At 41.0% G+C, this 16,182-nt stretch overlaps 1 protein-coding gene across 2 annotated transcripts in view; it reads right to left on the reverse strand.

The window, feature by feature from the left end:
* The window catches only part of PDE4B (phosphodiesterase 4B), a 191,633-nt gene that overhangs the window by 23,743 nt on the left and 151,708 nt on the right, over positions 1–16,182 (reverse strand). For both annotated transcript variants that reach the window (XM_035121992.2, XM_035121994.2), the window contains one exon: positions 3,559–3,671. In XM_035121992.2, the coding sequence (XP_034977883.1) occupies positions 3,559–3,671 (113 nt within the window). The remainder of the gene's footprint in view (positions 1–3,558; positions 3,672–16,182) is intronic.

Here is a 16,182-nt window from a genome sequence, read left to right on the forward strand (position 1 = left end):
GGGTGAGTTCTGGGAGCCAGATAGAGAGGTCTGAAGGGCCGCATCTAGGCCCCAGGCTGGAGGTCCCCACTCCTGATTACTCCCTATTACTGAAGTACCTTCAAACATTATGATTCTATAAATGTAGAAAGAAGACATGCATTTTCTCCATGCCTATGAGCAAAACACGATATACAAAATCTAGGTAAAAGCTAAATTTCTTCAACAAGCTATGCAAATTGGCTATATAAGCATGCCCAGGATACCTGAGTTTTTTTTAATATACTGTGCAACTTATTTCTATCTCAGCTTTATACTGGCCATGGAAAAAACACAAAGTGATGTCTGTTCTAATAATGAAAAGCAGGTTGAGTGTATTGGGCAGGTCATAATTTGTAGGTTGCCTCCACAAGCGTTCAGATCTCAAATTATTACTCTTATTCATCAGAAGCACTAGTTCTACACACTGAGTGACTTTAGTTAAAACGATAAAGTACACTTGTATACCTGGAATATATGCCATGCTACCTTATGAGATTTCTAAAAACCACCACTTCATATACGATGCGCCTAATAATAATAATAATCAGCCACCAAGATTTTTGTGTGGAAAGGATTCTAAAATGCACATAAGTAATGCCAATAAAAATAGGATTTAAAACTTCATCAAAACAAAAAGCTGCACAAGAAACACAGCCAACAGCAGCAGGAAGTATGCTAATTTGTATTTCATAGCTGAATGGGATTAACACAACATTTGTGTATCATTTTAATGAAATGGGAACATGCCCAACCACTGTGAATGTTTTGCTAATTTTTGCTGTTTGCTCCTACAGGGACCTTCTGAACTGTTTTCTACGGTACGCTTCTTCATCTGAATGTCAGATCCACACGCTGTTGAACACCAGAGATTGAGTTCCTCATATTCCTGAGTAATGTAATTATTCATTTCAGCAACATTTGCTTCTTCTTTTTTTTACTACAAGTATTTTACAAACAGGATACATTCACCCAAGGTTCTCTTCCCCATCACCAAAATGATCAAGAAACGTATTTTGGTAACATTTTTGAATAAGTGCACTTCACTAGAAACCAGTCACCCCCCCCCCTCTTTGTCTACTGTTTTTGCAACGCTGTACTTCAAAACTACGTCTGTCAGGAAGGAGACAGGAAATTCGAGTCACACTTACAACAGCTGTGCCATGCCCACTATCATTCTCAAATGACGTAGATTGGCTTCAGTGGCATAGGGCCAGGAACTTAGCAATAGCAGAGGTCAGGAAGATAGGTCACTGTTTATACAGCTCTTGCACTTGGGATCATGCTGGGTCTATATGCTTTCTTCCTTTCTCTACTGTTGCTCTTTCCGTTATTCTTTACTAAGGGGGAGGCAGAAGCATCCTGTTTTCAAAGCCTCAGACTGTTTTGCTACTGCCATATCTTTGTGCAGACCACGGAAGAGAGGCAGATCATTCAGATACTTCACAGATGTGGAAAACGTGACAATTAATTGACATATTTTAAGAGGCTTCTTAAGAGCTTTCGAAAAGCTACAATCACGCTGTAGTCCCAGCTGCATGACACACATCCAATATCCAAATCCTTAAAAAGCACATAAGGATACATTTACGTGAAATCGTAAGAATCGTAGAATTGGAAGGGACGCCGAGGATCATCTAGTCCAACCTCCTGCAATGCAGAAATATGGGGATCGAACCTGCAACCTTGGCATTATCAGCACCATGCTCTAACTAACTTTTAGACAATCTAGTAAAAAAATGCAAATTAAAAATAAGAGCAGCGTTGGGAGTCCTTTGCCTGAAATCTTATTCCATCTTTATTGCCTCCTATTTAATTGCTACGTAGCCCTTTTTTTGTGTAAAATGTCCATAACTCATTATTGCTCACAACAGGGTTGTGAAGCTGGTTGTTAATCCCTAATTCAGTGTTTCTCAACCACTGTTCCGCGGCACACTAGTGTGCCGCGAGATGTTGCCTGGTGTGCCGTGGGAGAATTACTTTATATATAGTCAATATAGGCACAGAGTTAATTTTTTTAACATTTTCTAATGGTGGTGTGCCTCGTGATTTTTTTTCATGAAACAAGTGTGCCTTTGCCCAAAAAAGGTTGAGAAACACTGCCCTAATTTAAATACAAATTAGGGTAACAGTCAGCTGGGCAGGGTACAAATAAATCATTATTATTATTATTATTATTATTAAGCAGCAAAGTGCATGATGGTGGTCTGAACAAGGTTAAGTAGGTAGCTTGTGGCTGGGTCTATGAAGGCTGGATATTAAAAGGAGGGTTTTGTAAAAAATAATGTTGAAAGCAGCATGTGAAAACTGATACCTTTGCAGTCGGAAACAGAATAAGATATTAGGCCCCATAGCTTGCTTATCATAAAATGCCACGTACCAGTGTTAATAAGTGCACCTGGAGAAAGTTATATATGCTGATTCTGGAATCATGTACAGTATGCTGTAGCTCAACTGACTAGATGGCAGAGTATTAGGTATCTGCACTAACAGTGCAAAAGACTGTTCTGCTGAACAGCGCCTGGGGTCACAGCAGATAAGGTGTCCACGGCCTCAGGGAAGTGGGTGTGCCTTTTGTTTAATCAATCAATATTCAGGCTAGTAGCCAATGAAAGAGCGACTCTGGTGTAAATACAATCCAAGCGACAGGTTTTAACTATAAAAGGATAAGGTGTCAGAGATATAATGGGGAAATTTCACAATTAGTTACTAAATTAAACCCATACAATCAGCATGGCTCTCCAGGTGGTTTGGCTGACACGCAAGCCAAGCTTCTACAACACATTTTACCCCCTTTTAGAAATGTGCCTCCTAACAGAGCAACATTTTATGAGACTTGTCATTACACATGCAACTACTAATATACAAAAACAGAACACCTTTCTTTTACAATGTACAATGCACTAACTGAAATCAAAGCAATACGTACTATATTTACTGCACGGTAACTGTGAAGATAACTGTACTGTAATTATCAGCAGCACAGACAATTTACTAAAAACAATTATTTCCGAAGTTATTGGTTGTCCCAATCCCATCAGGATTTTAAGTTCTATTCCTACAAACACTCCATTAACTTGATATGAGTGTTGCTATTCCTAGGTATCTAAGGGATAATTAATACAAAATCAGGAATTGTTCAGAGTATGTAAATATACACAATAATCCACCCCACCCCCGATTTACAGATCACCTAGGTACCCAACACCTATTTAACAAAATCAAAGAGCACAACTGGATTTATGGATACAACTGTGCTCTGCTTGAGCGCTTGCAAAGTTTGATACCACACATGTCTACTGCTCAACCTCCATAGTGTAATGATAGGAACTACCAATATTTAACAGCTTTAATAAGAAGCAGAGGCGGTGTGTAAGAGTTCACCCATTTTCTTTAACTTTGTTCTTGGTAAAATCAGTAGCAGGTCTGCTTCCAGATACAGCTGTATATGTGTGTGTGGAGTTTAAATCCCTATGCAACTAAATTCCATTTTTCAAAACCTTTTTTTTTGGGGGGGGGGGATAAATCTTTTCCTCTTACCTTATTCGATGCCATTTCGCTAACAGATCGGTAGGTCTGAATGGTTTCAAGTTGGTCTAAACACCAGTCCAATTCCTCCAAAGTTTCCATTGCTAATTTTTGATAAGATTCCTCTGCAAATAAACACACAGGCATGTAGTTAGGCTTGAGTGATTGCAGGCTTTCCATGGTGGAATCGCTGACACGGCTCGGACCGACGCTGCTGTAGGTGCTGCTGCTGCTGTGCTCTTTCATCATGAGTTCTGCTAGCTCCTGTTCCAGTCTCCAGCAGAACAAATCAATGCACGTCTCGCCTTTGAGTGGCTGTTGTGGTTTCATGGACTTTCTTCTCTTTTTGTTCTTGCTGGCTTTGAAGAAGCAATGTCAGTACTACATCAACAAACTTCCTCTCGTAGGGGATGTAAGGGGAGGGACCTCTGTCAGGCTCATCTGCATGTATATTATGCACTCACAGGACAGATGAGGAAAAGCAAGTTCTTCGTAAGCAAAGGGTTTTCCCGCCAAGCATTAATCATGTGGTGATATTTTTTAAATAAGACTTTTAAAGTGTCATCGAGTGAGATTGGGCAATCAATCTGCATCTCTCAGTTTTCCCTTAAAAAAAAACTAACTTCAGATAAAAACAAATGGGCAGGAAAAAATAACTGGAAGTAAACTCCCTGAACTTCTGCAGCTGTGATAATCCTCTCCTCAGAAAGATCGTTTGCATTAAAAGGGGAGGGATTTTTCTTGTTGTTAAATCCGTATCTATTAAATTAGGTGTTCAATGAAATGTCTCTTCACAGGAAACCACAGAAATACTGGATTTTTATTTAAACTGGCAAAATGGAAATCCTGCTTCTTTTAACCAACTTTAAACTCCCCTATAGTTCATGCCAAAGTCACAAGGAAATTCTGAACTGGATTTCCAGAGGAATTTAAAATTTGACTGGTAAGGTAAAGGTAAAGGACCCCTGACAGTCAAGTCCAGTCGCGAAGGACTCTGGGGTTGCGGTGCTCATCTCACTTTACTGGCCGAGGGAGCCGACATTTGTCTGCAGACAGTTTTTCCGGGTCCAATTTATCTACTTGCACTTTGACGTGCTTTCAAACTGCTAAGTTGGCAGGAGCTGAGACTGAACAATGGGAGCTCACCCCGTCATGGGGATTCGAACCGCCGACCTTCCGATTGGCAAGCCCTAGATTCAATGGTTTAGACCACAGCGCCACCCGTGTCCTGCCTTTCCACATTTTATCTGGGGAACAAACATTTATTTAAAATATTTTCTAAAGCTACAACCTTAAATGAACTTATGGGGCTAAATTTGTCCCGTTGAACTTACTAAGATTTACTTCTGAGTAAACAAATAAAGGATTCTGCTGAAGGGACGCACAAAGAACCACAGGCAGGGGAATAGTTAGGTGTGGGCCAGGGAGGGCCTGGAGGGGCCTGGATCTCCTTTTCCTTTCACAAAATAATAAACAAACAAACTTTCTTATAAGAGGTTGGGGCTCTAGTGACCTGCTATCTTAATTTGCCAAGAAACACCAATACAAGCACATTAGTATATGCAAAGTTTATGTAAATTTGAACACAGGCTTGTGACCATTAAGTACTTGGTACCTGTCTGGACTATAGTATGTGGGTGGCGCTGTGGGTTAAACCACAGCGCCCAGGGCTTGCCGATCAGAAGGTCAGCGGTTCGAATCCCCATGACAGGGTGAGCTCCCATTGTTCAGTCCCAGCTCCTGCCAACCTAGCAGTTCAAAAGCACGTCCAAGTGCAAGTAGATAAATAGGTACCGCTCCGGCAGGAAGGTAAATGGTGTTTCCGTGTGCTGCTCTGGTTCGACAGAAGCGGCTTAGTCATGCTGGCCACATGACCTGGAAGCTGTACACCGGCTCCCTCAGCCAATAAAGCAAGATGAGCGCCGAAACTCCAGAGTCGGTCATGACTGGACCTAATGGTCAGGGGTCCCTTTACCTTTACCTGTCTGGACTACAGGGAGCAAGCACCTCAGATTTGGTCATAAAAATTACTTCTAAAATCCCACGATAGTCATTGACTCAAAAGTTATGCACCAACATAAACCTGTTTGATTGTGGAAGCTCTAATTATATTTAGGGTTGAAAGAAGGCCCCCTGCTAAATCCGCTACCTCATTTGCAGGTTGCAAATTTAGGGAGGGGCTGTTTTATTGATTTTGGGAGATGGGTCAAATCCTTTTGGTTCACGTGGCATGCTTTTCTCTTTTTCACTTTAAGCAATATAAGTGATGTATATTTCTGCCACTGCCTGTGGCCCCAGTGGAACCTTTCTCAGTGGCTGCCACTTGTGGCTACCATTCCGCCCTTCCCTTGAATGCCCTTGGTATAAAGCGCTTTATATCATACAATATAAAGCGGATTGTGGTAGGGCTGCTAGGAAATTTAGTTCAGGGTTTGGTAGTGTACAGGCCACAGGTCATGCTGAGTAATGGGGGCGTTTTAATTGGTTGGTGGGCCCCCCTTTTAAAGTCTTGCACTCCATTTTACAGTCACATTTTGCCTGGCGTTTGAATCCCCTCCCACCTGCCCTTTTTTCTTGCAGGTTAGCACGACATTGCTATTGCCTTCGGGGCCGCCTGTATTCAGGGGCCGGTAGGAATTTTTCCAATTGGCTGATTGGCTTTGCCTCTTGGTTTTCGCCTACTGCGCTAGCAAATTGTCACAACTTGTTAGGTTGGTGGTTAGGCTTTTGGTTGGTTAATCGGTTGGCAGAGGGGTGTGGCACAGATGCCTACCCCCACCTCCGTTTGCTCCATATAGAAGTATTCCGTTAAAGGAATCTCGGGGCTTACGCTCTTGTCCTTACCATCCCGCCATTGGCGGGGATGGTGGGCCCAATTATAAGAGTAAGAGCCTTGGGGAACATTCTTGGGTAAAGAGAGGAGGGAATGACTGGGCTCAGCCACCTCCTCTCTCCCAGGTATGTTTACTTGACTTCCCTTCAGGAAGTCGGAGCAGGTACTGTCCAAGCGGACAGTGGTGAGTCCTGTCCCATGGTGACAGCTGATGTGAGTCCTGCCCCAACTGGGCAGATGAGGTGAGTCCTGTCCAAAGGGGACAGCTGATTGAGTCCTGTCCTAAATGGACAGATGGGGATAGTCCTTCTTAAGGAAGGATGAGTGCATAACCAAAAGCCTAAGCCAACACTCGGATTAAAATTGGTGTATTAAATAAAGTTGTGGCCCTAAATTATTTGCCAAAAACCAAACCATAATTCTGGTGTCAGTTGTGAGTTATTTAAGGTAAATTTCTGGTAAGCCTCGACACACAATGCTTTGACACATAGCATAATTCCAGGAGGGAGAGAGAGGGGGGGGGGGAGAGAGAGTGTGTAGAATGATGGCTGCCGGCTGCCAAGAAATGCCATGATATTGTTGCTGGAAATGGTACAGGAAGTCCAAAGCAAAACAACGCATCATTAGTCTGAAGATGGAAAAAAGAAAAGAAAAAGAGCAGCTGCCACGACTGCTCAGCACCTTTTCAATAAATTTATATCTATCTTCATTCAGGGTGTCACTGCAGTATCTCAGTTATATATATCTAACTGAGATTACCTGTGTATGACAGCGATGCACATTTTACAATTTTTTATGTGATATAAGCCACCCAGAGTGGCTGGGAAAACCCAGCCAGATGGGTGAGGTATTAATAATAATAATAATAATAATAATAATAATAATAATAATATTCCTCCTCCTCCTCCTCCTCCTCCTCCTCCTCCTCCTCCTCCTCCTCCTCTTCCTCCTCCTCCTCCCCTAGGTACAACTATTTCTCTTGTCTTCCAAAATAGTGCCAACTCAGAAATAAACAAGGATGATGCCTTCCAAATGGTTTGGACTACAACTCCTATCAGCCACAGCCAGTGGTACCTCTGGTTACGAGCTTAATTCGTTCCGGAGGTCCGTTGTTAACCTGAAACCGTTCTTCACCTGAGGTACCACTTTAGCTAATGGGGCCTCCCACTGCCGCCGCACGATTTCTATTCTCATCCTGAGGTAAAGTTCTTAACCCGAGGTAGGCCTACTACTTTTGGGTTAGCTGAGACTGTAACCTGAAGTGTTTGTAACCAAAGGTGTTTGTAACCTGAGGTAACACTGTATCTGTGCAGCTTTAAATCTCTAAGCAGTAGAGAGTAGTTACAGGTGGGTAGCCGTGTTGGTCTGACGTAGTCGAAACAAAATAAAAAAATTCCTTCCAGCAGAGAGTACTCGCCCTCCCTTCCAACTCAAGGCTATGAAAAGGAACCACATGTTTTCACATAAAGTTCTATTCCGAGTGCTGTGAAGGGCTACAACAGGAGAGTTATTTTCTCTGGGTGATATCCAATATTAGTCATACTCAGAGTAGACCCACTGAAATCAATGGATTTAATCTGTGCTGCAAGGTCATGTAATGTAAAACATGGTCTCCTGCACCACATGTAACATTGCAGTCAAGGTGATTTGCTTTCTTCCTTTGGAGGAAGCAGTGGAGTTTGAAGCCACTATCCCCAAATGGAGCAACCCCCCCCCCCCCGGCAGATGTCTGCAGAGGGGGAAATATACAGTTTGGCATAAGCAGTTTTCTCAAGTCTTCCTGAAAAAGGACAACTGGGTAAGGGGAGAAATGATGTACATACAAGAGGGTCAATAATTTAAGGAAGGCCACATTTCATGTTAAGAAGTTACTTGAAAGAGAGGAAGTTATTTGGAAGTATTATCTTTCACATCAGTGTCACAATTTCTTATAATTCACTGAGCAAGAGGAAGTGGAGTTGGCTTGTCTGTGACTGAGAACCTGTTCTTACAAAATAGCTGCTTATCTGAGAAGCCTCTACATACGCTTCTTTATGGTAGCAGTTCCAGTAATGGCAACACATTTGAGGCCCAAATACCAGGCAACAGTGAAAGGGGATCTCAATACTTGCACCTATTTTGTAAACAGCTTTGTATCCATGCACTCTAGTAACAGTTTGATTTTAATTTTAAGTAGTGATGCAGAAACACCATTTACCTTGAATAATACCTGGGCCCCTATCAGCTTTTTCTATGAGCAATGGGGGAAAGTGCTAAATGGGCTCACAATGGTTTGGCATGTGTGAGTTTTTGTTTTGTCACTTGGAAACTGTAGTGTGGGATGAAAGCAGGCAGGAATGTGGAGGAAGATACATTCACAGCTTTAGTAGCAGCAGCATTGGCAGTAGGGAACTGGCACACATTTCAGTTGTGCATTGCATATCACCCAGAACTCCTCCCCATGTTGAACTAGACCGAATGTTCATAGGGGAAGCAGGCAGGGTTTGTAGTGGGAGATCACCCCCAACATATACTCACAATTAAGACTGGACAATAATGCAGTGATCAAATAGAAAGGATGGCTTCACATAATAATGACTGAGTAAAGAGTTAAAGTACTGTATATTCCTGCACAAAAGACTACTTTTTAACCCAGGAAAATCTTCTCAAAAGTCGGGGGTCGTCTTATACGCCGGGTTGTATTTCGTATAGGGTGAGTATATCCCAAACTCTATTTTTTTACTGAGAAAGTTGGGGGTCGTCTTATACGCCCAGTCGGCTTATACGCCAGAATATACAGTAATTGAGTTCTAGACATGAACCAACAGCTGCTATAGGATTTGCTAGCCTGGTCTGCTAAATGCTGTTTGCAAACAGGCAGAAATGGAACATTAACTTGAAATACGTTTTGTTATTAACTATGACTGGAGTAAAAGCTTAAGGATGAGAATATCCAACACAAATAGGATGTCTTAGCATTAAAAACAGTGAAAATTCATATTATGAACCCATCGTTTGCAAACTTTGTTAATGTCACTGCTTCTAATTAGTTGCTAAAGTTAATACTTTTTAAATAAAAACTAACAGGCAGCTATTAAAACAATCTAGCTTATATTTCTGTAGTGGTTCAGGACCCAGAGGCATTGACTTGTAGCAAAATATTCAGTTTCACAAAAATCCTACCAGGAGGTCACAGAAGAAAACATTCTACAGTGTTATTTACTTCCGAGCATGATTTGACTAAGCAACAACCATGTGCTTGAAAGTCACGTTGGAGATTAGAAATGTGGTTGAGAAAGAGAAATAGTGACCTAACTGACTGCACATACATCTGGGCAGGGTTCAGCTGATTGTTAATTAATCCCAAATTAAACATGAACGCAAGGAACACCCTTTGTTTAACTTTCAAAGTTAAAAGAGTAGCATTTCATCCAGGCATGTCAAAACTTAACAGAAAGTAGATAGCCAAACAAAATTTTTTGGTCTTCCACAGGTAATACATATGTGAGGCTGTGTCTTTATGTATGCACATTTACATTAGATAGCACTGATTTAATAATTCTTATTTGGGGGGAAAATAAAGCTTCATAAACCACAGCTCTAAAATGCACATTGTTGGGAATGAATCCAAGTGCTAAGCATCCTAGCTTAGTCCTTGCCTGGAATGCCTAATTAGGATTCCATTGCTTCTTTTACTTGGATATTTTTCAAACCGATTTAACAAATACTTTGCTGAATATTTTATTTTATGGCTTGATTCCGAATAAATACTGATTTGTGTGTTCAATGTTCCAAACACTCTGCTCCAACCAGACAAGTCTATAAATTGTGGGAGGGAGAAGCTTCCTTGTGACAAGATATGAGGCTGCTGTGGTATGCTTATTAATAGCAAAATCATGTGGATGAGGCCAACTGCATGAGCAATTCTTATTCTAGAAAAGAGGTATTGCAATATGCATAACGCTTTAGCGTGCAGCAAAGGTTGTAAATAGGCAACACAATCCAGATATTTTGGTAAACACTACATGCACACACCCTGCCTTTTATTTCATTGCATGGAGCTGACAAATGAACTGTGTGTGAAAATCAACTTCACCACCAAAATTAAGGAAGAGACCATTCCTGGCAAAGGAGCGCAGGGAACACATAAAAACTTTTATGACAGCTATATGCCTGCACATTTCATACTCTTGCTTTTGAGACAAACAATGGTCCTGACACTTTCACAGGACTAAGGAGAGTGATGGCACTTGGTAGCTTGAGTCTATGAGCTAAGAAACCCAAAGGTTGTCTTGCTCTGGTTTATGTTACCGAATCTTCTCGTATTCGGATGGCATCATGAACTGAGGTGAGAGCAGCTTGTGAGAATAAAATATGGTAAATTCTATTTATGACCACATTTAGCCAACAGAATAAATTTAGAGATAAAGTACTTGTGATTTGCAGGTTCCAATGTGAACATTTGCTTTTTTATATATACCGCTCTTCATCTGTAAAACATCCCAGGGCACCAGAAGCTTTCGGCTACGACAATCCTGCAGCATGACCACAATTGCAATATTTGCTTGCTTTGCCTTGCTATAAAGTTCCACGGAGAAAGGAAAACCATTATGCTATAGGGGAAGAAGCCAGCAATGTATATAAATCATTTACTTTTGGGAGAGTGTTCTGGCCAGGTTGGATGCCCATTTCATTTCCAATAGGAATTTGGATTTTGAGACGGCTCCGGTTCTATCGAAGAGTGCAGAAGCCTTGAGAACCAGTGCAATCATTTGTCAGTGCCTTGTATGAACAGGCTGAGTTTACTAATAAAAAGGAAGGGCACCTTAGAGAGTGATTGGCGCTTGGAATTCGAAGCAAAGGGCTTCCTGAAAGCACGGAGCTAATAGGGGGCTCAACCTTTCACAAAGCCATAAAGATGGCAAAGTAACCAGCTGTGCAAACCCCGGAATAAGGAGCAAAGAAAAATTGGGAATGACTTTGAAAAAGTAACCTCTGCTTCACAAACACTACGGGGTAGTTACAGCAGCCATTCTGAAAAGGGTAAACTCGTGTCTGCAAAATCATGTCAAGGGAAAGTCCCCCAAAACAACCCAGCTACTTTAAAAAGCACTCTGCAGCAAAAAAAGAGAAAAGAAAATAAAGGGGGGGGGGAGCTACCATTTCTCAATATTCTACCATCAGCTCAACATTACAAGGGGTTTGCCCAGAGGTAGCAAGGAGCTTGGTTCAACTGGAACTCTGCATGAATCCTGGGATTGTGTACATTATTTCATTTTGGTTTTGTTCTGAACAAGCATGGTGACACTGCAAGGAAATAGAGGAAGCTACAGAGGTTCAAGCTGAGGATACTCCCAATAGAGGAAGTCCCTGCGGTTCCTGCCAAATATACTTCCGCATAATAATTGCCTTGCAGGGGAATTTACCTGCAGTAATGAATATGTGTAATTGATATGTATGAAAGTTCACGCCTAATTAGTCGCCAAAATGTATAGCATATCTAATGGTAGCGGGCAGTTAGTTTCCCTTAGGCTCCATATTTTGTAAAGACACCATCCTACCCTGGAGAGTAAACTTAGCTATTCGTGGGACAATCCTTAATTTCAAAATAGATGCAGAAGCTGATGTAATAGTTATTTATGAGGAGGTTTACGAGGGATTCCAAAACTCCTCAACCAGCGTAAGCTAAAACTGTTTTTACACAGCCTAGTGGGTTGCCTATAAAATCTATTCTGCTTTACCATACGAACAAGTTAGAATGAGGAGCAGCTTGTGTTCATCATGCAGGGCAGTATTTTGTCCCCATTTACCATCTATTCACAGGACATGGGCGTCGCTGTGGGTTAAACCACAGAGCCTAGGGCTTACTGATCAGAAGGTCGGCGGTTTGAATCCCCGCGACAGGGTGAGCTCCCGTTGCTCGGTCCCTGCTCCTGCCAACCTAGCAGTTTGAAAGCATGACAAAGTGCAAGTAGATAAATAGGTACCACTCTGGCAGGAAGGTAAACGGTGTTTCCGTGCGCTGCTCTGGTTCGCCAGAAGTGGCTTAGTCATGCTGGCCACATGACCTGGAAGCTGTACGCCGGCTCCCTCGGCCAATAAAGCAAGATGAGCGCCTCAACCCCCAGAGTCATCCGCGACTGGACCTAATGTTCAGGGGTCCCTTTACTTTTACCATCTTTACAAAATCACTAGGAACCATCACTAGGAAATCTGGTGCGCAATGTCATCAGTATGTTGACAACACCCAGCTCTATTTTTCTATGAAATCTGAGACAGGCAAGGCTGTGCCTCAGTGCTCCAAGTGGTTTTTTGACAAGCCCCTTGGATAAACCAAATATTCTTTGAAATCTTGCCACCTGGGATTACAAATGCTTCTGAGCTTCTTCCAAAGAAGATGACACAATTCTGAAAATCTAGGAAGACCATAACTCAGTTGATGTACATGGCACTTCAGTGGAAGTCTATGAGAAAATCCAACTGCAGAGCAATGTCTTTGCAAAACAACCTGATACCACCAAGCAAAAAGAAGTTACACTATCAGCCATCACAATTTGATGTAAGAACTACACCTACAGCTGGAGGCAGGATGAAAGCCTTATAGAATCAATAGGAGCCAGCAGAGCTCTGAGGTCTTGGGAATCAACTATTTCAATTGTCTGATGTTGCAACATCCATGCTGTTAGCTTTGAGTTCCAATAAATTAATATTTAGCCTGGTTCGAATATATTGTTTTACTTTAATAACCATTTACTCTCTCTTCCACTAATTCTGTTCTCTTTATATATTTTAAAGAGATTTACTTCATTTTGAAATGTTATCCCGAAAGATGCACTTGTTAACCTGCAGGGTTATTCCTCAATGTTCTAACTTATTGTTAGAATTGACAGAAAAGCCATTCATCATTTCCTCCATGATTCATGAACATACACAAGAATTCAGCTGGGTGCTGAAGCCACAGCAGTAAAATGATAATGTGATGAATCATCCATTTGCTCTGGAGGAGACATCTGTGTAATCTTTCGTTTTCATTCAATGTCCGAAGATAAGTCTCTCTGTACTCTTGGCTATTTCTGCTTCTACATATCCATTGACTGTGGTATTTCTAGTATGCAGGCAAATCCCATTCCTTGATTCCCCTTATGATATCACTGCTAAGTGACATTTGACAAAATGTTTCCTGCATTTTGCTACTTCCATTTGGCACCATACAAGTGCTGTCACTTTTCTTTCTGATTTGTGGCAGAGCCTCAGTACATTGTTTCCTGCATTTGGTTGGCTCTTGGCAGAACTCATTGCCAGGATAAAGAACTAGGCTGAGGCATTAATACTTTGTGGGCAAAATTCAAAACGTCCTTACTTTCTTATCACAATGTTTCATGTCCCTTTGTCAATCTGAAGGCAGCCCTGTTTAGGGATGCTTTTAATGTTTAATTAATTATTTTATTTTATTTTTCTGTTGGAAGCCGCCCAGAGTGGCTGGGGAAACCCAGCCAGATGGGCGGGGTATAAAAATAAATTATTATTATTATTATTATTATTATTATTATTATTAATCTATTTAGATTTGCTTATGGAAAGATGAAATAACACTCTCTGAAGTCCCTGACTAAGGCAGTATATCAACAAAGCAAATAGGGGAAAATATATTTTAATTATGTTAAAAAGTCCACAAATGTCTACGAATCTGATTTCATTTTTATTAATCTCTCAGTCCTGACCCCCTTACTGGCACACTTGATAGTGATGCAGGAGGAGGCCTTCTTGGTAGGTGCTCCCAGATTTTGGAACTCCTTTCCTAGAGAAATTACCACCAACCATCAACGCCATCATTTTATTTGTATGTCGCCTTTCCATAGCTATAACCATGCTCAAGTGGCTTACAACAAGATTAACATCATTACAAACGTAACAAAAGTCATAATAAATAAAACACATCAAAAAGTACACAACCAAATTGAAACAATATCCACATAAATCATATGAAGGATCTAAAAAAAAAGGTACCAAAAATACCGTAATATCAATAACAGCAACAATAAACCCCAACCAAAAGCTCTAAACAATACCACAGCCGAAGAGCCTGTTCAGCAGCTTTCGTAGCTGAAGACAGGCAGGCAGTCTCCTTTCCTCCCAGGCCAGGTAGAAGGCCAGCAAGGCAGGGAACAGGTCTTCCTGGGCTCTCAGCCAAAATTAGACTGGCTCCCTCCTTGTTGTCCTTCCACTAGTAGGAGTGGACTTTCTTGTTCCAACAAGCTTTGGGAACTGACTGCTTTTAAGGAAAGGGCTGGTACTGTGATGTTTTTATTGTAATAATATGTATTTTTATTTTCTTTAATGATTGCTTTTTCCCTTTGTTTTTAGCTGTTTCTTTTTTAGCTGTAAGCTACTTTGAGTCCCTGTCCCAGGTTGGAGGCAATTAGCACATAAGAATGTTCATGAGATGTTGCCAATAACTTGCTACTTATCCACTGGCCTCTATTTTTATGAAAATATGTATTGATAATCCACATCTTTATTTAAGTCCACTCATAGGTTGTACGTGGATTAACTGAAGAATGAAACCTCAAGCATTTATTTCATGCATGAAAATAAGCTTCTGAGTGCGTATGAGAAAATCTATTTCTTGCATGTTAAACAACAGCATTTTCTGGCGCACACGTGATAAAAGAACGGCAATAATGAGTTTTCTCTCATCATTATTGTTTGCTACATGCACGATAGCTTGCTGAAACACTGTAATTCTGTACACAATGGAATAATCCATAATCAGCAGCTCAGGGAAAAAATCCTTAAAAATAAAAGTCTGCTAATAGACCTAAGAGTGTTTCTAAAAAACACTTTTTAGCAATTTAACCATCCTTGATTAACAAAACTGTGGTTTAATGACTGTGGTTTTGATGCATTTTTAATGAAATTCATTTTCTCTCGTGGTGAAATCAGTTTTAAAAATAATCTATTGCTAAGTAAATCACAGAGAGGAAGAGGGATGAAGGGGAACTAGAAGAACCCTCCTTTAGTTATTTAATTTTTAGTTAGTTTAACTGGGTTATTTAACTTTTCTTTCTTTCTTATTGGGCTTAGTGGCAACCCAGAAAACTCTACAAGTTAAGGCTGGTACATACACTCAACCCATCCAATAATCACCTTCACATAGTGGAGAAATGGATGTGTATACAGTACCTCAAAATCCCCAGGCAACTCATCCAGTAGTTTCATATAAATGTTAAGTAATGTGCTGTAATATAGTGGGGGTTTTTTTAAAGGGTCTTCTGACAAAGATACTGGATCTTGTTTCTCATTGCTTATTTAAAGTTATTTTAACATCTCCAGTTACCCAAGACTTCTTTATTTTCTTTGCATAGCAAACAGCCCATGAGAACTTTATGCCCACCCTGGAATCTTGACCCTTGGTGACAATTTGCTACTTAAGAGTCACAACATGTCAGCCATATAATGCAATTTAAAGATCATTTTTTAAATAAACACACACACACACACACACACACACAACTGCTAGGATTGCTCTGTAAGCCTGCAATTCTAAACATGCTTTAGAATAAACCCCACAGGATACAGCAGAAGTTGCTCCTGAGTAAATCTGCCCAAGACTGTGCTGGGCAGCACTGTTACTGGTAACTACGGGAGCCTGAGTGAGTCATTCTTAAGCAGAGGTTTCTCCTTCTAAGATTTGCTAACTAGTGAGGAATAAACTGGGTGCAGTATTTCATACATTACATCAATGGTGAAGTTAGGGCTCAAACAAGAGGCTGAGGTCCAGGGCCTCACAGTTCCACTGTGACAATTCTGAGAATGGCAGGTGA

This window comes from Zootoca vivipara, chromosome 7, assembly GCF_963506605.1.
Source record: "Zootoca vivipara chromosome 7, rZooViv1.1, whole genome shotgun sequence".
In the NCBI taxonomy this organism is placed as follows: Eukaryota; Metazoa; Chordata; class Lepidosauria; order Squamata; family Lacertidae; genus Zootoca; species Zootoca vivipara.